The sequence below is a fragment of the Pseudophryne corroboree genome, chromosome 6 (assembly GCF_028390025.1).
Source record: "Pseudophryne corroboree isolate aPseCor3 chromosome 6, aPseCor3.hap2, whole genome shotgun sequence".
Classification (NCBI taxonomy): domain Eukaryota; kingdom Metazoa; phylum Chordata; class Amphibia; order Anura; family Myobatrachidae; genus Pseudophryne; species Pseudophryne corroboree.
In genome coordinates this window covers 789,112,737-789,139,449 of record NC_086449.1, presented here as the reverse complement: position 1 = coordinate 789,139,449, position 26,713 = coordinate 789,112,737, and the positions used below count along the sequence as shown (strand labels likewise).

The window sequence follows — 26,713 nt, the reverse complement described above, 5'->3', positions numbered from 1 at the left end:
GCCTAAGGTGGGTCGCACTCGGGAGCCTAACACGGGAGTTTCCCGGCTGCGACCCACCTCAGGCCCCTCTCTGCCCGCTGTTTCCAGCCCAGCATACTGCTGGGTTGGTGAAGTCAGCTGTGACACGGCGGGGGCGGTGCTTAGAGATCACATGATCTCTCGCCGCTCATCCACACAAAGTGAACGGGAAACGGGTCGCATAGACCCGGCTTCCCGTTTACACAGCACAGCGAGCTGGGTTGAACACGCGTTCAACCCTGCTCGCTTCCCGAGTTGGAATACCGGGTCGCTCGATCTGGATTATACCAACTGGGCCCTTTTACACCGCACAGCAACACGAGTTATGCACGCTCATGTGCAATCACCCGTGTTCAAAGCGGTTCCGGTATGAATGGTCGACCATGTTATGGTCGACAGTCATTAGGTCGACCACTATTGGTCGACATTGACATGGTCGACATGGACACATGGTCGACACATGAAAATGGTCGACGTATGAAAAGGTCGACATGAGTTTTTTTACTTTTTTTGGTGTCGTTTTTTGCGTAAAGTGACTGGGAACCCCAATTAGTGCACTGCGTTCGCTCGCCATGCTCCGGGCATGGTGCCTTCGCTCCGCTACCGCTTCGCTCGGCACACTTTACCGTTCCAATCGTAGTCCATGTGGATCGTAAAGTATGGAAAAGTTCCCCAAAAGAAAAAAAAGTTAAAAAACCCATGTCGACCTTTTCATGTGTCGACCTTTCATGTGTCGACCATTTTCATGTGTCGACCATGTGTCCATGTCGGCCATGTCAATGTCGACCAATAGTGGTCGACCTAATGACTGTCGACCATAACATGGTCGACCATGTGAACGGATACCGTTCAAAGCTGGCGGTGTAAAAGGGGTATAAGTCTCATTGGCGCATACTTGCTGGATGTGGGCAGATGTGGGAAGCTGATGTACCCTCTCCGGAGTATGGGCCACCTTATCCATTTGTAATGTGATACATGTGATTCATTCACACACTCTAAATCTATATTCTGTTTGTGCCTGTTAAAACTCTGCATTATTTTGTGAGTTGCTGAATGGAAAGCGAGCAGACTGCCACAGTGGGCCTGATTCTGATTAGTACGTAGCTCGATGTTCCTGGGTCTGCACAGGCTCAGCACTCGGTCAAGGCCCTGTGTGGTCGCTCGCAGCCCTCCCTTAGACTCAGCATGAATGACATGCTGCAGCATTTGGGGGGCAGAGCAAGGGCAGCAACTGGGACCATTCTACAGAACGGAGGTGTGTCGCCCCCGTTTTATAGGTGTGCTGAGCCCAAGGTCTGTGCAATACAGTCCGCATCTGAATCAGGCCCATTGGTGGTCATTCCGAGTTGATCGCTAGCTGCATACGTTCGCTGTGCAGCGGTGAGGCTAAAAAATGGCACTTCTGCGCATGCATATGCGGCGCAATGCGCACGCGCGTCGTACTATTACAACGAACGATGTAGTTTCACACAGGGTCTAGCGAAGCTTTTCAGTCGCACTGCTGGCCGCAGAGTGATTGACATGAAGAGGGCGTTTCTGGGTGTCAACTGACCGTTTTCAGGGAGTGTTCTGAAAAACGCAGGCGTGGCAGGAAAAACGCAGGGCGTGTTTGTGGCGTCAAAACAGGAACTGAACAGTCTGAAGTGATCGCAAGCGCTGAGTAGGTTTTGAGCTACTCTAAAACTGCACAAAAAAACTTTGTCGCCGCTCGCACTTCTGCTAAGCTAAAATACACTCCCAGTGGGAGGCGGCATAGCGTTTGCATGGCTGCTAAAAACTGCTAGCGAGCGATCAACTCGGAATGACCCCCAATGTGCGGGAATAGTGGGCGTAATTTCAATGAATATAATTACTCGGACTGTTCTTCCAATATAAGAACAGTAGTTTGTCGCTGGCAGCTCACGAGGAGGCTTAATGGTGATACAAACGTGTGCATAATAATTTCATGGCCGTAATATATTCTCTGTATAATTTATCAGGCTCTGGAACAAATATTTCAAGGCGTTAATTCATTGAACAATGAAGAATTTCTCATTACAGCGGCATTTATGCAGGTATGTAGCGATGGTCTCATGCATGTATAATCTAGAATAACTAAAGGAGGTATTGCAACACATCATAGAAGAATAACTAAAGGAGGTATTGCAACACATCATAGAAGAATAACTAAAGGAGGTATTGCAACACATCATAGAAGAATAACTAAAGGAGGTATTGCAACACATCATAGAAGAATAACTAAAGGAGGTATTGCAACACATCATAGAAGAATAACTAAAGGAGGTATTGCAACACATCATAAAAGAATAACTAAAGGAGGTATTGCAACACATAACACATACAATATGGAAAGTGTTCTAATCCAAGAAAGGACGCATGTAATGATTAGTGTTCCCTGTAAGGTGAGATATCTGGAAATGAAACAGTTACTTATACCTCCCAGCTGTCCCAGTTTAGGCAGGAGTCAGTACTGCTGTGGGGGGAGGTTGGTAGGTATGCTACCTTGTGCTTTGGAAGAGCTAGGTAGGTACCTTGGGTGCACACAATAATTAATGTGTTTTTTAGGGAGAGGGTAGCAGGGGGCTGGTGAGCACTTTTGAAGCATGACCCCGGGGGATGTTGTACTCCCTTAAATGCTATATCGAAGAGCCCTACACATTTGACGATGCGCCGCCGAGGTGCCCGACGTCCGAAACGGCCGACGAGCGACCCGGCGGCGGGGGGGCAGTGACGGGGGGAGTGAAGTTTCTTCACTCCCCCCGTCACCCGGCTGCATTGAAGTGCAGGCAAATATGGACGAGATCGTCCATATTGGCCTGCATGTACAGCCGACGGGGGACCAGCGATGAACGAGCGCGGGGCCGCGCATCATTCATCGCTGGAGCCTCCACACTGAAAGATATGAACGAGTTCTCGTTCATTTATGAACGAGATCGTTCATATCTTTCAAAAAAATCGGCCAGTGGGTAGGGCCTATAAGTGAACAGAAAATGGTGATCGATAAGTGACCATGAGGAACGAATGGACAATTCTGGCTGCAGTGGTGTCCAAAACTAGAACATACTGTGGCCAAGGTCTGCCGTCTAAATTACACTAATATGTTACCCTATTCGTGATCTATTAATCAGATCCCCAAATGGCTGAGCACCAGTGGATCAAACAATTAGTCCCTTAGTAAACTGTACCCAATTCAAAATAGTTTTAGAAGAATTAAAAACAAGAGCATGAAACAAGATGTGTGTGCTCGACTGCTCGGGCGTTTATTATAAAAGTCAGAGTCTGATTAATCATTAGGCTGATGAGGCTGACGCCTAGGGCGCCAGACCACGGAGGGGGGAGGTGGGGGGGGGGCACGCCACCAGGTTTGCAGCCAGGGAATAAAATAAAGACCTACCTCATTCCATGTTGGCGGCAGTGACAACCATGTGGCTGTGGCGATGTGACCAAGGGCCTTATACATATATGTACACATACCCAATGGTCTGCATACAAATATGATGATTTGGACTTATCATAAGCCTTTATGTACACTGGGCCTGATTCAGATGTGGTTTTCAGTATGGTAATGCAGCAGGAGGCATCTGATATTAGAAGAAGCCTACTGCTTCCATTAGTGATCCGTGCTACATCCTAGGGCGCAGTATCTGATCACCTGCGATACCATCGGCCGGCTGTGTGACCCTTAAGGCCCGTACACACTGGTCGATATATCGGCCGTTCTTTTGAACGGACGATATATCGCGGGACCGTCGGCCAGTGTGTACGGCCGATACGTCTGTGAACTCCGTCGTTCACAGACGTATCGCGTCGGCTGCGCAGCACAGCCGACGGCCAATATATCTACCGATATATTGGCGCGTCGCTGTGTGTGTACGGGGCGGTCAGCCGACCGCCCGTACACATGCTGCGGCGGCCGGCGGTAATTGACAGCTGAACTGGGCTGGCGTGTGTACACGCCCGCCCAGTTCATGACGTCAGTCCCCGACGGATCGAGCAGTGTGTATGCTGAACACACTGCTCGATCCGTCCATAGATATATCTGCAGATCAATTGATCTGCAGATATTTCTATTAGTGTGTACCCACCTTTAGGGTCGCGCAAGCTGGCCACCACAGATCCATCAAAGAGGCCAGGAAATCTCTGTCTACCAACGGAGATCCTGGCCCCAGATCTCCCCCAAAAAGGCAGAGACACACCTCTGTTTTGGGAAATGGATGCCATTTCCAACCCCTCCTCTTCTTTAAACGACTGCAGACTGTCACTCTACAGCCATAGTGCGCCCAACGACGTAGGACCTGAACAGCACATGCGCAGTATGGGTCCAGCAGATGCGCAACGTACCGGACATTGGTACTTTGTGTTATATGACTCAGATCTAAATTAGGTCCATTGTGCTACTGTGCCATCCGGGCAGCCTGAAGAGCTTGCGATTGTCTTTAGGGTCTTCCTCGCATTCCCCAGAAACTAAAGTCTCCTTTGCGCTCCACAAACATCATTAGATCGGTAGATGCCAAGATCACACATGTCGGTTGTATAGCCTTTGTTACCTGCACATGCGCTGTATGGGGGGAATTCAAATGTTTGAAAAGTCGGTTGGGTGTCTGTTTTTCCCTGTCTATTAGATAGGAAAAAAACAGACACCCAACTGACTTTTCAAACATTTGAATTCCCCCCTATGACTGGAGATTTCTTGAGCAGGCAGGTGCACCAGACGCCTAAATCAGGCCCCAATTAATTTCCTCTTATAGCACTGTGCAATCACCTTGCTTTATGTTTTCGATGCACATACCGATCAACGTGTTCATCTTTCAGTTTAATCCTGATGGAAAAGCCATGGATTTATTTAATCCCTGCAATCAAGATCTGGCAGCCGTGTACATTTCTGGGCTTGGATCGTAAGTACTAAAAAAAAAAGTATGAGCTATCCGTACAAAGGCACATCTACGATCAGTTTCCCTGACATGCGGGGGGACGCCCAGCACAGGGCTAGTCCGCCCTGCATGTCAGGACCTACACCGCCGCACAAGTACAAAAGCATTGCACTGCGGCGATGCTTTTGTACTTGAAGAGTAGCTCCCCACCAGTGCAGCTCCTGCGCGCTGGCAGGGAGCTACTCGTCGCTGTCCGGGTCGCAGCGGCTGCATGTGATGTCACGCAGCTGCCGCGGCCCGCCCCCCGCATGGTCCGGACACGCCTGCGTTGCCCGGACCGCGGCCCTAAAACGGCGGCCAAACGCCGCCGGCCCACTTCCTCCTGCCCAACAACCGCCTCTGCTTGTCAATCAGGCAGAGGCGATCGCAGGACTGGGAGCACGCAGAACACATCTGTCTCATGAGAGTCTCAGGGGAGTGTAGGACGGCGTCCATGCTTGTTTGGGCATGCAGACACAGATCAAGTATATTCTATATAATGAAAGGTACGGTAGAAGCGGATTTGTTGCTATGGGCAACTGCTCCACGCTTTAGAATGTTAGAATATTTGGCGTAACATTCATGATTACATTCATCTCGTACGCATGATCACTCAGATTCAGATCTATAATTTGCTATAGTAACACGTTGTGGAGGAGGGTGGGGCAGAATTTTTTGGGGTTCATCCAATATTCATAAGCATGCAGCTATTCATCAGTTTGGTAGGAACAAGTGATGTCACTCATACACTTTGGTCCTGATTCAGAGTTGCGTGCAATCAACTGCTGTCGGATCCCAACGTTTTTAGTTCACTTTGTATGCATCTCGGCCGCAATGTAGAGCATTTATGAGCAATTCAGAGTTGTACACATCTCGGACGCTGCGTGCATACAGCTGAGTGGGCATTAAAATAAGATTTAACTCACCGGTAAATCTATTTCTCGTAGTCCGTAGTGGATGCTGGGAACTCCGTAAGGACCATGGGGAATAGCGGCTCCGCAGGAGACTGGGCACAACTAAAGAAAGCTTTAGGACTATCTGGTCTGCACTGGCTCCTCCCTCTATGACCCTCCTCCAGACCTCAGTTAGGATACTGTGCCCGGAAGAGCTGACACAATAAGGAAAGGATTTTGAATTCCGGGTAAGACTCATACCAGCCACACCAATCACACCGTATAACTCGTGATACTATACCCAGTTAACACTATGAAATATAACTGAGCCTCTCAACAGATGGCTCAACAATAACCCTTTAGTTAAACAATAACTATATACAAGTATTGCAGACAATCCGCACTTGGGACGGGCGCCCAGCATCCACTACGGACTACGAGAAATAGATTTACCGGTGAGTAAAATCTTATTTTCTCTGACGTCCTAGTGGATGCTGGGAACTCCGTAAGGACCATGGGGATTATACCAAAGCTCCCAAACGGGCGGGAGAGTGCGGATGACTCTGCAGCACCAAATGAGCGAACTCTAGGTCCTCCTCAGCCAGGGTATCAAACTTGTAGAATTTAGCAAATGTGTTTGACCCCGACCAAGTAGCTGCTCGGCAAAGTTGTAAAGCCGAGACCCCTCGGGCAGCCGCCCAAGAAGAGCCCACCTTCCTCGTGGAATGGGCTTTTACAGATTTAGGATGCGGCAGTCCAGCCGCAGAATGTGCAAGTTGAATCGTGCTACAGATCCAGCGAGCAATAGTCTGCTTTGAAGCAGGCGCACCCAACTTGTTGGGCGCATGCAGGATAAATAGCGAGTCAGTCTTTCTGGAAACATAGATTTTTTAGGGCCCGGACTACGTCCAGCAACTTGGAGTCCTCCAAGTCACGAGTAGCCGCAGGCACCACAATAGGCTGGTTTAAATGAAATGCTGAAACCACCTTTGGGAGAAATTGGGGACGAGTCCACAATTCCGCCCTATCCATATGGAAAATCAGATAAGGGCTTTTACATGACAAAGCCGCCAATTCTGACACACCCCTGGCCGAAGCCAAGGCCAACAGCATGACCACTTTCCACGTGAGATATTTTAGTTCCACGGTTTTAAGTGGTTCAAACCAATGCGACTTTAGGAAATCCAACACCACGTTGAGATCCCAAGGTGCCACTGGGGGCACAAAAGGGGGCTGAATATGCAGCACTCCCTTAACAAATGTCTGAACTTCAGGTAGTGAAGCCAGTTCTTTTTGGAAGAAAATCGATAGAGCCGAAATCTGGACCTTAATGGAACCCAATTTCAGGCCCATAGTTACCCCTGACTGTAGGAAGTGCAGAAATCGACCTAGCTGAAATTCCTCGATTGGGGCCTTCCTTGCCTCACACCACGCAACATATTTCCGCCATATGCGGTGATAATGGTTTGCGGTCACTTCTTTCCTAGCTTTAATTAGCGTAGGAATGACTTCCTCCGGAATGCCCTTTTCCTTCAGGATCCGGCGTTCAACCGCCATGCCGTCAAACGCAGCCGCGGTAAGTCTTGGAACAGACAGGGCCGCTGCTGCAGCAGGTCCTGTCTGAGCGGCAGAGGCCATGGGTCCTCTGAGATCATTTCTTGAAGTTCTGGGTACCAAGCTCTTCTTGGCCAATCCGGAACAATGAGTATAGTTCTTACTCCTCTCCTTCTTATTATTCTCAGTACCTTGGGTATGAGAGGCAGAGGAGGGAACACATACACCGACTGGTACACCCACGGTGTTACCAGAGCGTCCACAGCTATCGCCTGAGGGTCCCTTGACCTGGCGCAATATCTTTTTAGCTTTTTGTTGAGGCGGGACGCCATCATGTCCACCTGTGGGCTTTCCCAATGTTGTACAATCATTTGGAAGACTTCTGGATGAAGTCCCCACTCTCCCGGGTGGAGGTCGTGTCTGCTGAGAAAGTCTGCTTCCCAGTTGTCCACTCCGGGAATGAACACTGCTGACAGTGCTAACACATGATTTCTCTATCGTCCTAGTGGATGCTGGGGTTCCTGAAAGGACCATGGGGAATAGCGGCTCCGCAGGAGACAGGGCACAAAAAGTAAAGCTTTAGGTGTGCACTGGCTCCTCCCCCTATGACCCTCCTCCAAGCCTCAGTTAGATTTTTGTGCCCGGCCGAGAAGGGTGCAATCTAGGTGGCTCTCCTAAAGAGCTGCTTAGAAAAGTTTAGCTTAGGTTTTTTATTTTACAGTGAGTCCTGCTGGCAACAGGATCACTGCAACGAGGGACTTAGGGGAGAAGAAGTGAACTCACCTGCGTGCAGGATGGATTGGCTTCTTTGGCTACTGGACATTAGCTCCAGAGGGACGATCACAGGTACAGCCTGGATGGTCACCGGAGCCTCGCCGCCGGCCCCCTTGCAGATGTTGAAACAAGAAGAAGGTCCAGAATCGGCGGCATGAAGACTCCTCAGTCTTCTTAAGGTAGCGCACAGCACTGCAGCTGTGCGCCATTGCTCTCAGCACACTTCACACGGCAGTCACTGAGGGTGCAGGGCGCTGGGAGGGGGGCGCCCTGGGAGGCAATGAAAACCTATTTTTGGCTAAAAATACCTCACATATAGCCTCCGGGGGCTATATGGAGATACTTAACCCCTGCCAGAATCCGTTAAGAGCGGGAGACGAGGCCGCCGAAAAAGGGGCGGGGCCTATCTCCTCAGCACACAGCGCCATTTTCCCTCACAGAAAGGCTGGAGGGAAGGCTCCCAGGCTCTCCCCTGCACTGCACTACAGAAACAGGGTTAAAACAGAGAGGGGGGGGGCACTAATTTGGCGTTAGAAATATATAAAAAAGATGCTATAAGGGAAAACACTTATATAAGGTTGTCCCTATATAATTATAGCGTTTTTGGTGTGTGCTGGCAAACTCTCCCTCTGTCTCTCCAAAGGGCTAGTAGGTCCTATCCTCTATCAGAGCATTCCCTGTGTGTGTGCTGTGTGTCGGTACGTGTGTGTCGACATGTATGAGGACGATGTTGGTGAGGAGGCGGAGCAATTGCCTGTAATGGTGATGTCACTCTCTAGGGAGTCGACACCGGAATGGATGGCTTATTTAGGGAATTACGTGATAATGTCAACACGCGGCAAGGTCGGTTGACGACATGAGACGGCCGACAAACAATTAGTACCGGTCCAGACGTCTCAAAAACACCGTCAGGGGTTTTAAAACGCCCGTTTACTTTAGTCGGTCGACACAGACACAGACAGGGACACTGAATCCAGTGTCGACGGTGAATAAACAAACGTATTCCTTATTAGGGCCACACGTTAAGGGCAATGAAGGAGGTGTTACATTTTTCTGATACTACAAGTACCACAAAAGAGGGTATTATGTGGGATGTGAAAAAACTACCGTAGTTTTTCCTGAATCAGATAAATTAAATGAAGTGTGTGATGATGCGTGGGTTCCCCCCGATAGAAAATATGGGCGGTATACCCTTTCCCGCCAGAAGTTAGGGCGCGTTGGGAAACACCCCTTAGGGTGGATAAGGCGCTCACACGCTTATCAGAACAAGTGGCGGTACCGTCTATAGATAGGGCCGTCCTCAAGGAGCCAGCTGACAGGAGGCTGGAAAATATCATAAAAAGTATATACACACATACTGGTGTTATACTGCGACCAGCGATCGCCTCAGCCTGGATGTGCAGAGCTGGGGTGGCTTGGTCGGATTCCCTGACTAAAAATATTGATACCCTTGACAGGGACAGTATTTTATTGACTATAGAGCATTTAAAGGATGCATTTCTATATATGCGAGATGCACAGAGGGATATTTGCACTCTGGCATCAAGAGTAAGTGCGATGTCCATATCTGCCAGAAGATGTTTATGGACACGACAGTGGTCAGGTGATGCAGATTCCAAACGGCACAAAGGTGTATTGCCGTATAAAGGAAGAGGAGTTATTTGGGGTCGGTCCATCGGACCTGGTGGCCACGGCAACTGCTGGAAAATCCACCGTTTTTTACCCTAAGTCACATCTCTGCAGAAAAAGACACAGTCTTTTCAGCTTCAGTCCTTTCGTCCCTATAAGAGTCATATCTGCCCAGGGATAGAGGAAAGGGAAGAAGACTGCAGCAGGCAGCCCATTCCCAGGAACAGAAGCGTTCCACCGCTTCTGACAAGCTCTCAGCATGACGCTGAGACCGTACAGGACCCCTGGATCCTACAAGTAGTATCCCAGAGGTACAGATTGGAATGTCGAGACGTTTCCCCTGCGCAGGCTCCTGAAGTCTGCTTTACCAAGGTCTCCCTCCGACAAGGAGGCAGTATGGGAAACAATTCACGAGCTGTATTCCCAGCAGGTGATAATTAAATTACCCCTCCTACAACAAGAAAAGGGGTATTATTCCACACTATATTGTGGTACTGAAGCCAGAAGGCTAGGTGAGACCTATTCTAAATCTAAAAAAATTTGAACACTTACAAAGGTTCAAATCAAGATGGAGTCACTCAGAGCAGTGATAACGAACCGGGAAGAAGGGGACTATATGGTGTCCCGAGACATCAGGGATGCTTACCTCCATGTCCCAAATTTGCCCTTATCACTAAGGGTACCTCAGGTTCGTGGTACAGAACTGTCACTATCAGTTTCAGACGCTGCCGTTTGGATTGTCCACGGCACCCCGGGTCTTTACCAAGGTAATGGCCGAAATGATGGTTCTTCTTCGAAGAAAAGGCGTCTTAATTATCCCTTACTTGGACGATCTCCTGATAAGGGCAAAGTCCAGGGAACAGTTGGAGGTCGGAGTAGCACTATCTCGGATACTGTTACAACAGCAGGGGTGGATTCTAAATATTCCAAAATCGCAGCTGATCCCGACAACAAGTCTCCTGTGCTTAGGGATGATTCTGGACACAGTCCAGAAAAAGGTGTTTCTCCCGGAAGAGAAAGCCAGGGAGTTATCCGAGCTAGTCAGGAACCTCCTAAAATCAGTGCATCATTGCACAAGGGCCATGGTAAAAAAATGGTGACTTCCTTCGAAGCAATTCCAGTCGGCAGATTTCATGCAAGAACTTTTCAGTGGGATCTGCTGGACAAATGGTCCGGATCGCATCTTCAGATGCATCAGCGGATAACCCTATATCCAAGGACAAGGGTGTCTCTCCTGTGGTGGTTACAGAGTGCTCATCTTCTAGAGGGCCGCAGATTCGGCATTCAGTTTTGGATGTTGGTGACCACGGAGGCCAGCCCGAGAGGCTGGGGAGCAGTCACACAAGGAAAAAATTTCCAGGGAGTGTGATCAAGTCTGGAGACTTTTCTCCACATAAATATAGCTAAGGGTAAATTTATAATGCTCTAAGCTTAGCAAGACCTCTGCTTCAAGGTCAGCCGGTATTGATCCAGTGGGATAAAACATCACGGCAGTCGCCCACGTAAATAGACAGGGCGGCACAAGAAGCAGGAGGGCAGTGGCAAAAACTGCAAGGACTTTTCGCTGGGCGGAAAATCATGTGATAGCACTGTCAGCAGTGTTTCATTCCGGGAATGGAAACTGGGAAGCAGACTTCCTCAGTAGGCACGACCTCCACCCGGCAGAGTGGGAACTTCATGGGGAAGTTTTCCACATGATTGTAAACCGTTGGGAATTACCAAAGGTGGACATGATGGCGTCCCGTCTGAACAAAAAACGGGACAGGTATTGCGCCAGGTTAAGAGACCCTCAGGCAATAGCTGTGGACGTTCTGGTAACACCTTGGGTGTACCAGTCGGTGTATGTGTTCCATCCTCTGCTTTTCATACCTAAGGTACTGAGAATTATAAGACGTAGAGGAGTAAGAACTATACTCATGGCTCCGGATTGGCCAAGAAGGACTTGGTACCCGGAACTTCAAGAGATGCTCACAGAGGACTTATGGCCTCTGCCGCTAAGAAGGGACTTGTTTCAGCAAGTACCATGTCTGTTCCAAGACTTACCGCAGCTGCGTTTGACGGCATGGCGGTGGAACGCCGGATCCTAAGGGAAAAGGCATTCAGGAAGAGGTCATTCCTACCCTGGTCAAAGCCAGAAAGGAGGTGACCGCACAACATTATCACCACATGTGGCGAAAATATGTTGCGTGGTGTGAGGCCAGGAAGGCCCCACGAAGAAATTTCAACTCGGTCGATTCCTGCATTTCCTGCAAACAGGAGTGTCTATGGGCCTCAAATTGGGGTCCATTAAGGTTCAAATTTCGGCCCTGTCGATTTTTCTTCCAGAAAGAATTGGCTTCAGTTCCTGAAGTCCAGAAGTTTGTCAAGGGAGTATTGCATATACAACCCCCTTTTGTGCCTCCAGTGGCACTGTGGGATCTCAACGTAGTTCTGGGATTCCTCAAAACACATTGGTTTAAAACCAGTCAAATCTGTGGATTTGAAGCATCTCACATGAAAAGTGAACATGCTCTTGGACCTGGCCTGGACCAGGCGAGTGTCAAATTGGTGGTTTTTTTCTCAAAAAAGCCCATATCTGTTTGTCCATTCGGACAGGGCAGAGCTGCGGACTCGTCCCCAGTTCTCTCCCTAAGGTGGTGTCAGTGTTTCACCTGAACCAGCTTATTGTGGTGTCTTGCGCCTACTAGGGACTTGGAGGACTCCAAGTTGCTAGATGTGGTCAGGGCCCTGAAAATATAGGTTCCAGGACGGCTGGAGTCAGGAAAACTGACTTGCTGTTATCCTGTATGCACCCAACAAACTGGGTGCTCTTGCTTCTAAGCAGACTTTTGCTAGTTGGATGTGTAATACAATTCAGCTTGCACATTCTGTGGCAGGCCTGCCACAGCCAAAATATGTAAATGCCCATTCCACAAGGAAGGTGGGCTCATCTTGGGCGGCTGCCCGAGGGGTCTCGGCTTTACAACTTTGCCGAGCGGCTATTTAGTCAGGGGCAAACACGTTTGTAAAATCCTACAAATTTGATAACCTGGCTAAGGAGGACCTGGAGTTCTCTCATTCGGTGCTGCAGAGTCATCCGCACTCTCCCGCCCGTTTGGGAGCTTTGGTATAATCCCCATGGTCCTTTCAGGAACCCCAGCATCCACTAGGACGATAGAGAAAATAAGAATTTACTTACCGATAATTCTATTTCTCGGAGTCCGTAGTGGATGCTGGGCGCCCATCCCAAGTGCGGATTATCTGCAATACTTGTACATAGTTACAAAAATCGGGTTATTATTGTTGTGAGCCATCTTTCAGAGGCTCCGCTGTTATCATACTGTTAACTGGGTTCAGATCACAGGTTGTACAGTGTGATTGGTGTGGCTGGTATGAGTCTTACCCGGGATTCATAAATCCTTCCTTATTGTGTACGCTCGTCCGGGCACAGTATCCTAACTGAGGCTTGGAGGAGGGTCATAGGGGGAGGAGCCAGTGCACACCACCTGATCCTAAAGCTTTACTTTTTGTGCCCTGTCTCCTGCAGAGCCGCTATTCCCCATGGTCCTTTCAGGAACCCCAGCATCCACTACGGACTCCGAGAAATAGAATTATCGGTAAGTAAATTCTTATTTTTCCGCCCATCTGAGAATCCTTGTGGCTTCTGCCATCGCCATCCTGCTTCTTGCGCCGCCCTGTCGGTTTACATGGGCGACCGCCGTGATGTTGTCTGACTGGATCAGCACCGGCTGGTGTTGAAGCAGGGGTCTTGCCTGACTTAGGGCATTGTAAATGGCCCTTAGTTCCAGAATATTTATGTGTGGGGAAGTCTCCTGACTTGACCATTGTCCTTGGAAATTTCTTCCCTGTGTGACTGCCCCCCAACCTCGAAGGCTGGCATCCGTGGTCACCAGGACCCAGTCCTGTATGCCGGATCTGCGGCCCTCTAGAAGATGAGCACTTTGCAGCCACCACAGCAGCAACACCCTGGCCCTCGGAGACAGGGTTATCAGCCGATGCATCTGAAGATGCGATCCGGACCACTTGTCCAACAGATCCCATTGAAAGATCCTTGCATGGAACCTTCCGAATGGAATTGCTTCGTAAGAAGCCACCATCTTTCCCAGGACTCGCGTGCAGTGGTGCACCGACACCTGTTTTGGTTTTAGGAGGTCTCTGACTAGAGATGACAACTCCTTGGCCTTCTCCTCCGGGAGAAACACTTTTTTCTGTTCTGTGTCGAGAACCATCCCCAGGAACAGTAGACGCGTTGTAGGAACCAACTGCGACTTCGGAATGTTCAGGATCCAGCCGTGCTGTTGTAGCACTGCCCGAGCTAGTGCTACTCCGATCAGTAACTGTTCCCTGGACCTCGCCTTTATAAGGAGATCGTCCAAGTACGGGATAATTATAACTCCTTTTTTTCGAAGGAGTATCATCATCTCTGCCATTACCTTGGTAAATACCCTCGGTGCCGTGGACAGACCAAACGGCAACGTCTGGAATTGGTAATGACAGTCCTGTACCACAAATCTGAGGTACTCCTGGTGAGGGGGGTAAATGGGGACATGCAGGTAAGCATCCTTGATGTCCAGTGATACCATGAAATCCCCTTCGTCCAGGCTTGCAATAACCGCCCTGAGCGATTCCATTTTGAACTTGAACCTTCGTTTCAAGGATTTCAAATTTAAGATGGGTCTCACCGAACCGTCCGGTTTCGGTACCACAAACATTGTGGAATAGTAACCCCGTCCCTGTTGAAGGAGGAGTACCTTGACTATCACCTGCTGCGAATACAGCTTGTGAATTGCCACCAGCACTGCCTCCCTGTCCGAGGGAGCCGTCGGCAAGGCAGATTTGAGGAAACGGCGAGGGGGAGATGTCTCGAATTCCAGCTTGTACCCCTGAGATACTACCTGTAGAATCCAGGGATCCACCCGTGAGCGAGCCCACTGGTCGCTGAAGTTCTTGAGACGGGCCCCCACCGTACCTGGCTCCGCCCGTGGAGCCCCAGCGTCATGCGGTGGACTTAGAGGAAACGGGGGAGGACTTTTGTTCCTGGGAACTGGCTGTATGCTGCAGCTTTTTCCCTCTGCCTCTGGGCAGAAAGGACGCGCCTTTAACCCGCTTACCTTTCTGGGGCCGAAAGGACTGTACCTGATAATACGGTGCTTTCTTTGGCTGTGAGGGAACATGGGGTAAAAATGCTGATTTCCCAGCTGTAGCTGTGGAAACGAGGTCCGAGAGACCATCCCCAAACAACTCCTCACCCTTGTAAGGCAAAACTTCCATGTGCCTTTTAGAATCAGCATCACCTGTCCACTGCCGAGTCCACAATCCTCTCCTGGCAGAGATGGACAATGCGTTTATTTCAGATGCCAGCTGGCAAATATCCCTCTGTGCATCTCTCATGTATAAGACTGCGTCTTTAATGTGCTCTACGGTTAGCAATATAGTGTCCTTGTCTAAGGTATCAATGTTTTCTGACAGGGAATCTGACCACGCAGCTGCAGCACTGCACATCCATGCTGAAGCAATAGCTGGTCTCAGTATAATGCCTGAGTGTGTATATACAGACTTCAGGATAGCCTCCTGCTTTCTATCTGCAGGTTCCTTTAAGGCGGCCGTGTCCGGAGACGGTAGTGCCACCTTCTTTGACAGACGTGTGAGCGCTTTATCCACCCTAGGGGATGTCTCCCAACGTGACCTGTCCTCTGGCGGGAAAGGGTACGCCATTAGTAACTTTTTAGAAATTACTATTTTCTTATCGGGGGAAGCCCACGCTTCTTCACACACTTCATTTAATTCATCAGAAGGGGGAAAAACCACTGGTAGTTTTTTCTCCCCAAACATAATACCCTTTTTTTTGTGGTACCTGGGGTAATATCAGAAATATGCAACACATTTTTCATTGCCGTAATCATGTAACGGGTGGCTCCATTGGATTGTACACTAGTCTCATCATCGTCGACACTGGAGTCAGTATCCGTGTCGAAATCTATGTCTGCCATCTGAGGTAGCGGGCGTTTTAGAGCCCCTGATGGCTTTTGAGACTTCTGGGCAGGCACGGGCTGAGAAGCCGGCTGTCCCACATCTGCTATGTCGTCAAACCTTTTATGTAAGGAGTTGACACTGTCGCGTAATTCCTTCCATATATCCATCCACTCAGGTGTCGACCCCGCAGGGGGTGACATCACATTTATCGGCACCTGCTCCGCCTCCACATAAGCCTCCTCATCAAACATGTCGACACAGCCGTACCGACACACCGCACACACACAGGGAATGCTCTGACTGAGGACAGGACCCCACAAAGTCCTTTGGGGAGACAGAGAGAGAGTATGCCAGCACACACCAGAGCGCTATATATAATGTAGGGATTCACACTATACATACAGTGATTTTTCCCTTATAGCTGCTATTAATATACAGATACTGCGCCTAAATTTAGTGCCCCCCCTCTCTTTTTTACCCTATGAAGTCTGGAAACTGCAGCGGAGAGCCTTGGGAGCGTCCTTCCAGCAGAGCTGTGAGAGGAAATGGCGCCAGTGTGCTGAGGGAGATAGCCCCGCCCCTTTCTCGGCGGGCTTCTCCCTCTTTTTTATGGAATATATGGCAGGGGATTTTACACATATATAGTCTTAATGACTATATTATGTGTAGTTTTGCCAGAAAGGTACTCTTATTGCAGCCCCAGGGCGCCCCCCCCCCCCCCAGCGCCCTGCACCCATCAGTGACCGGAGTGTGTGGTGTGCATGGGGAGCAATGGCGCACAGCTGCAGTGCTGTGCGCTACCTTAATGAAGACCGAAGTCTTCTGCCGCCGATTTTCAGGAACATCTTCTTGCTTCTGGCTTTGCAAGGGGGACGGCGGCGCGGCTCCGGGACCGGACGATCGAGGTCGGGCCCTGTGTTCGATCCCTCTGGAGCTAATGGTGTCCAGTAGCCTTAGAAGCCCAAGCTAGCTGCAAGCAGGTAGGTCCGCTTCTCTCCCCTAAGTCCCTCGTAGCAGTGAGTCTGTTGCCAGCAGATCTCACTGAAAATAAAAAACCTAAATATAACTTTCTTTTCTAAGAGCTCAGGAGAGCCCCTAGTGTGCATCCAGCTCGGCCGGGCACAAAATTCTAACTGAGGTCTGGAGGAGGGTCATAGAGGGAGGAGCCAGTGCACACCAGATAGTCCTAAAGCTTTCTTTAGTTGTGCCCAGTCTCCTGCGGAGCCGCTATTCCCCATGGTCCTTACGGAGTTCCCAGCATCCACTAGGACGTCAGAGAAATTATGGTAATGGGGCATACGCACCTAGAAGCGTCCCATGGACGTGTAGACACAGTTGCTGGCAGTTGCGTATACTGAGATCCCATTTCACTCAGATTTTGTGCTCTAGTACAGGCTGAGTATCCCTTATCCAAAATGCTTGGGACCAGAGGTATTTTGGATATGGGCTTTTTCCGTATTTTGGAATAATTGCATACCATAATGAGATATCATGGAGATGGGACCCAAGTCTAAGCACAGCATGCATTTATGTGTCATATACACCTTATACACACAGCCTGAAAGTCATTTAATACAATAGTTTTAATAACTTTGTGAATTAAACAAAGTTTGTGTCATTGAGCCATCAGAAAACAGAGGTTACACTATACGGAATATTACGTAATTAGGAATATTTGGATATGGGATACTCAACCTGTAATAGACTCGCTAGGCAGAATCACTGTGTAGTATAACTTGCGGTTGAACTGAATGATCGCTGAATGATCGCTAGGACAATGGATTCAGTTTGGCCCTTTTCGTTTAGACGTCAAGTACAATAATAACACATAAACTCTTTGATGCACCGTTCCAGGGCCGTGGATGGAGCCAGTGAGATCATTGTAACCAGCCCCGAGGACGCCTACAGTCTGTATCTTTGTGGACGGGAACAGCTAGAAGACCAGAGTTACAGGTGTGTAAGAAACAAGTCAGTTTGAGCTAGAGATGGGATCAGTATGATTTGCAGATGGACGGAATGCCGGCGGTCAGTATACCGACAGCGGCATCCCATCTATCAAAATCCTGACAGCCCCCCAGAAAGCCCCCTAACCCTCACCTTTTCCCTACCCTAACCCTCCCTTGGGAGTGCCTAACCCTAACCCTCCCCGGTGGTGCCTATCCCTAACCCTCCCTTCCCTGCTGACAAAACCTAATCCTCCTCACTTGGTGCCTAACCCTAACCTCCCCTTCTATGTGCCTAAACCTAACCCTCCCTCCCCGGTCCCTAACCTCTCCCACTAAGTGGCTAACCCTAACCCTTCCTCCCCGGTCCCTAACCCTAACCTCCCCCACTAAGTGTCTAACCCTAACCCTTCCTCCCCGGTCCCTAACCTCCCCCACTAAGTGGCTAACCCTAACCCTTCCTCCCCGGTGCCTAACCCTAACCTTTCTGGCGCTGCAGCCTATTTTTAATCCCTTCTCCTGCCTAAACCTTACCCCCCCCCCCATTGTAGGACGGCATGCTGGCTGACGTTTTTTTTTAACGCCGGCATCGGCGTATAGTCGGTATAGTGATGCCAGGTGTTCTGTCCTCCATCGGGATTCCCGGCATTGGTATATTGAACGCTGGGATCCCGTTCATCTGGAAGCTAACCCTAGAGAGCTCTCTAGAGCTTCCCATAGAGATGTGCGTGGAACCCCATGTCTTGGTTTCGGTTTTATTTCATCATCATGTTTTGGCAAAACCACTCTCGTGTTTTGATTCAGGTTCGGTTTTTGGTTTGATTAAAAAAAAAAAAAATCGATAAAAATTGACATAAGCAGCTAAAATCATGTAATTTTTGCAATCCAAAACCTGAAATTCGGATTTAAAATCCGAATTCCGAACCATAGAAAGATTCACATTCGGATTCGGTTCGGATCAGATCTCCACAGGGTCTGGACGCTGCTACCGAGGAAAGTATAATGAGCACATGATGGGAGACTGCACCTGGGGACTGATTTGTGAAAGTGATGTACTGTATAGTCTTAAATCTCCAAAAGCTCCTCACTTCTAACTCTTTTGTGTACAACTTTATATGTTCATATTGAAATATAAGCAATTAAGAGCCAGCACTTACTACCCAAGGACAAAAATTTTGTTAAGGTGCCATTCAATTGAACAGACGATATATCGCTGGTCCGTCGGCCAGTGTGTACCAACGAAATGTCTGTGAGTGCCGCCGTTTACAGATATATCGCGTCGGCCCTGCAGCACAGCCGATGGCTAAAGACATATTGGCGCAATGTGCTATGTGAATGGGCAGTCAGCCGACTGTAAATGCCCACCCACTTTGTGACGTCAGTCGCGACAGATCGGGCAGTGTGTATGAACTGATCTGCAGATATATCTATAAGTGTGCACCCAGCATTACACAGTGTTATCAGCCATTAAAAAGAAAAGTTCTGTTTGTAAATAAAACATAAGTCTTAAGGTGGGTACACACTAGGTGATGTACCTCGGTGAGCGACGTCGCACAGTGTTTACCCTCCTGGGCCGGGCCACCCCAGCACGGGCACACACACTGCGCAATATCACTAATAATATCGCACAGTGACGTCGCGCCGTGGCCGGCCGGAGCATGCAGTATTGGACGACGAGTCCAAAACAAGCTGCATGCACAGCCGACACCGAGGGTCGTTAACGACTTGCGGGGCTGCACATCGCTTGGCGGTGGCGGCATACACACTGGGTGATATAGTAAACGTTGTCGCTCAGGAAGGGTCAAAATGAGCGAAGTCGTTTACTTTATTGCTAAGTGTGTACCCACCTTTACAAACACATACTTACTGTATATAAAACAATTGTTACTATAACCATAAAGAGCAAATGAGAACTCTTTATCTTCATGTTGACACTAGCACCAAATATATGTTGCTATATAAAACCTCTTATACTACTATCACATATTTGGTGCTTGGCTTATGTCGCTTAGTATTACCTGGTGCTTCTTATCTGGCAGTAATAAGGAATGAGCAGACCTTCCCTGAGTACTTACCCTTGAAGTCACTGAGAGGTTGTCAGACAGCAGCCATAGCCGGCTGAGACATCCCAGGGGCTTCCAGTACAGACACACTCACATTTTGTCAAGCGTGGAAAATAAATACAAACATGCATACAGAAACGTCTCTTCATATGTCGACGTAATAGAACATAATCAAGTATAACAGTATTTATACAGTGCTCCCTGATGACTGCTGCTGTAGGATTTTGCCTAGTTTGCCTGTGTGACTAAAACAGCCCTGATTAGAGCACTGTGCTCCTTCCACTATGGTTATACAAAAACAGTTCTCCAAATTACAATGTGTTAAAAAAAAAACAATTTTTTTAAATCATGTTCTGGACAGGGATGAGTTCAGCACTCAGGTTAGGCACTAAGCGGGGGGAGGGGGGTTAGGCACTAGGGTGTGTGGTTAGCGCTAGCCACCCCCACCCCGAGGGTTTGCCCTAGCCGCCACCTCCGGAGGTTTAGTCCTAGCCGCCACCACCGGAGGGTTATCCCTAGCCGCCACCTCCCGAGGTTTAGTCCTAGCCGCCACCCCCGGAGGGTTAGCCCTAGCCGCCACCTCCGGAGGTTTAGTCCTAGCCGCCACCCCTGGAGGTTTAGTCCTAGCCGTCACCCCTGGAGGGTTAAGGTTGGAGACGGGGGGGAGGGTAAATATACTTGTAAAGGAAAATATGGAGGTGAACTCTGGTGCACTAAAGTAATGTGGTCAGCCCAATGAGAACCCTTAATACCTGCCCAACTTCAGGTAAATACAAACAAATGAGAAAAAGGACAAGGAAATGATCAAAGGCGTCCACAAATAGAGAAATAGCAACAGTGGGATGAGTCTAATAAGGAAAAATGAATAAAGAACCTTTTACAATACGGTCTAGATGTCCCAAACACAGTCCTTGGGTCACTCGTAGCAGATCGAATGTCCACGGGAAACATGCAAATAAAAGAAATACAAAAGTTCCAATGGGTAATATTGCTGGAAAATTCTGTCTCGTGATAATCAGAATAAGAGCTCTGGTGATTCAACTTGATAGAAGGGAGGACAGACTCACCACCAATTCAGTATCGAATGGAGCGTACCGAAACTCACTTGCATAGTGATGGAGAAAAGCACATAAAGGTATCTTTGTCTAATGGTATTACATCAATTCATATAGGCACAACGTACCATCACTCACATGTAAAACAGGTTCAATCCACATATAAAAGGTATCTTTCAATCACAATCCAACCCGATGGATGAGCAGAATTTTTTTTTTCTTTTTATTACACAAAAAATTGCCAATTCAAATTTACATAAATAATAAAAATGAGCAAGATGACCTCATGTAAAACTGGGAAATGCAGACTGGGGTATTAAAGCAGATGCAAAAAACTGTAACACAGATGGGAAGTCTGGAATACCCACTGTAAATTAATATTAACCCCAGCGTACCTCGCAGAATGATACAGACGGACAAACTTGCTGCCAAATAAAAAGTGTTGAGTTTAAAGGAAAAATCCACTCTCAGCATGCACCAACGCCGTTTCGACCATGGAGGTCTTTTTCAAGGTGTGTATGCTGAGTGTGGACCAAGTGCTGTTTAAGCCCATGAGGCAGGAAGTAGATTAACCCAATGCATGATGGGATTACCAGACTTAATATTATGTTTATAACCATATAAAATTTAAGATGTCCTATAGGAACTAATAAAATAATGGAATAAATATATAAAAGAGAACATCATCATGAGAAAATAGTGAAAGGCAGGAGAAACACTTAGAAACACTGGACCGGAAGTAACCGCGGTCCGCGATGCGTTCCACCTGACCGGAAGCGCGGCATTAAAAGGAGAGGTAATAATCATGGGAGACTTCAATCTTCCTGATGTAAACTGGGAGGTGTCTGTTGCTAGTTCCACTAGAAGTAGGAACATTTTAAATTCCCTTCAGGGAGCATCCTGCACCAATTGGTGAGGGAGCCCACTCGGAAAGACGCAATATTAGACTTAATACTTACAAATGGAGACAGATTATCGGACGTAAAAGTGGGTGAAAACCTGGGATCCAGTGATCATCAAGCAGTATGGTGCAGCATTAAGACAGAGACTGACTCGTCCCATACAAAAACAAAGGTGTTGGATTTTAGGAAGGCTGATTTTGTAGGGATGGGAAAATGTGTAAGCGATTCTTTGGCAGAGTGGAGGAACTTGGAAACAGTGCAGGAGAGGTGGAAAACATTAAAATGTGCAATATTGAAGGCAACAGACCTTTGTATCAAAACTGTTAGGAAAAACACAAGGAAAAGAAAGCCAGTGTGGTTTGCAAAAGAAGTAGCAAATATTGTGAGAGCAAAAAAGATGGCTTTTAGGAAATATAAGCAGACACAAAATAATGAAGACAAAAAGATATATCTTGTTAGACAGAAGGAGACAAAGAAGGTAATCAGATGTGCAAAGGCACAAGCTGAGGAGAAAATGGCCCAGTCAGTGGGTAAAGGAGGCAAAACTTTTTTTAGGTATATAAGCGAAAGGAGAAAAACAAAAGGCGGAATTATAAAACTAAAGACGGACACTGGGAGTCTTGTTGAAGGAGACAATTTAATAGCAGATCATCTTAATTATTATTTTTGCTCAGTATTTACTACTGAAAGAGAGGGGAAGGGGCCACAGTTAAGTTGCAGGGATATTCAGGAAAATGAAACAAGTACATTTACAGAGGAGAAGGTCCTAACAGAACTCTCAAAGCTGAAAGTGGACAAATCTATGGGGCCAGATGGGATACATCCAAGGATATTAAAAGAACTTAAAGAGGTGCTGGTAGCACCATTGACAGAATTATTCAACCAGTCATTAGCTACAGGAGTAATTCCAGGGGACTGGAAAAGAGCAAACGTGTCACAACTGAGGGCCTGAGCTGACGGGAGGCAGCCTCAGTTGTAGGGGCTGAGATGTAACGGAACCTGGGAGGTTGTATCAGACCCCTAGACATGTAAGTAACATGTAGAATAACTGCCCGAAGGTGTGACCACGACAACCAGGATAAAAGTCAATGATGTTTATTATGACAAACTCCGTAACACAGCCGCAGTAAAGGAAACATAAAAGTCAACAGAGGATAAATACAATTCCTGGGTACTACAGGGTGGCAAGGGCCACAGGCACTGGTAGTGTGAGACAGTTCTTATAATCTTCTAGTTGGAAAGTCCTTACCAGGCCTGACTGTAGCAATGGAGAGAACCCAGGATCGTACCAGCTGGTGTTCCAGGAAAGGCTGGGCTGCTGAAGATAAAACGGCTGGTGTGGATACTGGCTGGAACCAGACTGTTGTTGGTACGGAGTGGATACTGGCTGGAACCAGTTAAATAATAAACGAACTTGAGAGCGATGAAATAATAATGAAGTTTGGAGTTTGAGAGCGGTGAAATAATAATACCGGTGGAGAGTGGTAAACTGCAGAAAGGACACCGGCCCTTTAAGAGAAGCTGTACACTGCTGGAAGCTGGGCTGGAAGCAGGTGATTGATAATGAAGTTTGGAGTTTGAGAGCGGTGAAATAATAATACCGGTGGAGAGTGGTAAACTGCAGAAAGGACACCGGCCCTTTAAGAGAAGCTGTACACTGCTGGAAGCTGGGCTGGAAGCAGGTGATTGATAGCTGGAAACAGGTGAGTCCAGAATGGATCGGAGAGTCAGGCTACACCGCAGATGGAATGCTGGTGCGGGTCTCTATAGCAGAAGTCTGGAGACAGGAGCTGGAACCTGGAAGACAACCACAGGAGAGAGACAAACTGGAACTAGGTTAGACAACCAAAGCACTGACGCCTTCCTTGCTCAGGCACAGCATACTTATACCTGCAGCAAGGAAGGGGTTGGCTAGGCAATTATGCAAATCAACAATACAGACAGCAGATTGGTGGAAATAATCAGATGACAAAATCCAAGATGGCTGCGCCCATGCAGACACTTGGAGGGAAGTTTGGTTTGTAATCCATGTGAGAATTGAAACAGTAATGGCGACGCCGGCCACAGGAGACAGGAGACGCCAGACTGACAAGCGCACATTTAACCACGCGGGCACAGCGGAGGCCGCGGCTGATGAAATCACCACTCTGACATTCTGCATGTGGAAACTCAGGAACAGCGGGATCCGGTCCTGGAACGCTGAGCCAGCCTTAGGAGGCATCTGAAGGGTAAGTAATGGCGTCCAGATACCCGGATCGTGACAGCACCCCCCCCTTTAGGAGTGGCCCCAGGACACTTCTTAGGCTTTAAAGGAAACTTTGCGTGGAAATTTCGGACCAAGGCAGGAGCATGGACGTCTGAGGCATTGGTCCAAGAGCGTTCTTCAGGACCATAGCCCTTCCAGTCAATGAGGTATTGTAACTGACCGTAACGGAAACGTGAGTCCAGAATCTTGGCCACCTCGTACTCGACTCCCCGTTGAGTCTGAACTTTGGGAGCTGGAGGAAGTGCGGAATGAAACCGATTCAGGATCAGCGGTTTCAACAAAGAAACATGAAATGTCCTGGGTATTTTCAAGAAGGATGGTAACTGTAACCTGTAGGCAACAGGATTGATGACTTGTTCAATCTTGAAGGGTCCGATGTAGCGAGGTGCAAATTTCATGCTGGGAACTCTCAACCTCAAATTCTTCGTGGACAGCCACACACGATCACCCACCTTGAGAGCAGGAACCGCTCTACGCTTCCTATCGGCAAACTTCTTATACCTGAATGAGGCTTTAAGCAGGGCTGCGCGGACGTTCCTCCAGTTATTTGAAAACTGACGCAAGGTGACATCCACTGCTGGAACAGAAGTTGCGGGAAGCGGTTGGAATTCTGGGACTTTAGGGTGGAATCCATAATTAATGAAGAATGGTGTAGAAGAAGATGAGGAATGGTATTGATTGTTGTGGCTGAACTCGGCCCAAGGAAGGAGTTGAACCCAGTCATCTTGAGAGGAAGACACATATATACGGAGGAAGGCCTCCAAGTCCTGATTCACCCTCTCGGTTTGACCATTGGTCTGAGGATGGTAAGCCGTGGAAAACTTTAACTTGACTTGGAGGGCTTGACACAAACTTCGCCAAAATTTGGCTACAAATTGTACTCCACGATCCGAGATGATCTCTTCAGGAAGACCGTGAAGTCGGAAGATCTCTTGTATAAACACTTGAGCCAACTTGGAAGCTGACGGAAGACCGGTGAGAGGGATGAAATGTGCCATCTTGGTGAACCGGTCAACTACCACCCAGATGGTATTAAACTTGTTGCAGATAGGTAGATCGGAAACAAAGTCCATTGACAAATGGGTCCAAGGTCGACGGGGAACAGATAATGGAACCAGTTGCCCCGCAGGCGACTGGCGGGAGACTTTGTGTTGGGCACACTTTGGGCAGGAGGCAATAAATTCCATAACGTCCTTCTTCAGAGTTGGCCACCAGTAGGACCTAGAAATAAATTCAAGGGTTTTTTGAATGCCTGTATGTCCAGCAAAACGGGAAGCATGGGCCCAATGCATGAGCTTCTTCCTTAGAACTGGCTTAACAAAACTTTTCCCTGGTGGAGGCGTAGAGTCCATCCCTACCGTGGAGAATGCCAACGGATTAATAATAGGATGCTTGTCTGCAGACTCGGACTCATTTTCTTGCTCCCATGAGCGGGAAAGGGCATCGGCCTTACGATTCTGAGAACCCGGACAGAACTGGAGTTTAAAGTCAAACCTAGAGAAGAAAAGTGCCCATCTGGCCTGACGAGGATTCAAACATTGTGCGCCTTTGAGATATAAAAGATTTTTGTGGTCGGTAAGTATGGTGATTGAGTGGGAAGCTCCCTCCAACAGGTATCTCCACTCCTCCACAGCGAGCTTGATGGCTAGCAACTCCTGATCGCCAATGGCATAGTTGCGCTCAGCTGGGGAGAACTTCCGGGAGAAGAAACTGCAAGGATGTAGATGTCCATCTTTGGCCCTCTGGGATAACACTGCTCCTACTCCAACGGAGGAGGCATCTACCTCTAAGATAAAAGGAGAGTCGGTGTCGGGCTGTTTCAGAACTGGTGCAGAGATGAACCGTTGCTTCAGAAGGTGAAAGGCCTGTGTAGCTTCCTCGGACCACTTGGACGGATTAGCACCTTTCTTGGTTAATGCAGTGATAGGCGCCACAATGGTGGAAAAGTCTCGTATAAATTTTCTATAATAATTGGCGAACCCTAAGAACCTCTGGACCCCTTTGAGGCTTAAGGGTATAGGCCAATTCTGGATTGCTTGGAGTTTCTCAGGATCCATCTCTAGTCCGGAACCGGACACAATGTAACCTAGAAACGGAATGGTTTTAACTTCAAACACACACTTCTCCAATTTACAATAGAGGTGATTGACACGGAGACGGGAAAGAACCTCTTTTACCCAGAAACGATGATCTTCGAGATTATTAGCAAAGATGAGGATGTCGTCTAGATAAACCACGACATGGCGGTACAAGATGTCCCTGAAAATCTCATTCACGAAGTGCTGGAAGACTGCTGGAGCGTTGCTCAATCCGAAGGGCATGACGATGTACTCATAATGTCCGTCACGGGTGTTAAAGGCGGTCTTCCACTCGTCACCCTCACGGATTCGGATGAGATTGTAGGCACCCCTCAAGTCCAGCTTTGTGAAAATAGTTGCACCACTAACTCTATCAAAGAGCTCGGTAATCAGGGGTAAAGGGTATCGGTTCTTGACGGTAATGTCGTTCAGACCTCTGTAGTCGATGCACGGACGCAGACCACCGTCTTTCTTCTTAACGAAGAAGAAGCCTGCGCCGGCTGGAGAAGAAGATGGTCGGATGAAACCCTTCGCCAGGTTCTCTTTGATGTACTCTTCCATGGAGTGTGTCTCAGGCAGAGACAACGGATAAGTTCGACCTCGCGGTGGAACCTTCCCTGGAATGAGGTCGATTGGGCAGTCCCATTCTCTATGA

General features: G+C 48.3%; 1 protein-coding gene across 2 annotated transcripts in view; it reads left to right on the top strand.

Moving 5' to 3' along the window:
- The first annotated feature begins 4,810 nt into the window (after positions 1 to 4,810).
- LOC134935737 (uncharacterized) overlaps positions 4,811 to 26,713 on the top strand; it is a 145,330-nt gene continuing 123,427 nt past the window's right edge. For both annotated transcript variants that reach the window (XM_063930589.1, XM_063930588.1), the window contains exons 1-2: positions 4,811 to 4,913; positions 17,606 to 17,704. In XM_063930589.1, the coding sequence (XP_063786659.1) occupies positions 4,852 to 4,913; positions 17,606 to 17,704 (161 nt within the window). In that variant the 5' untranslated portion in view covers positions 4,811 to 4,851. The remainder of the gene's footprint in view (positions 4,914 to 17,605; positions 17,705 to 26,713) is intronic.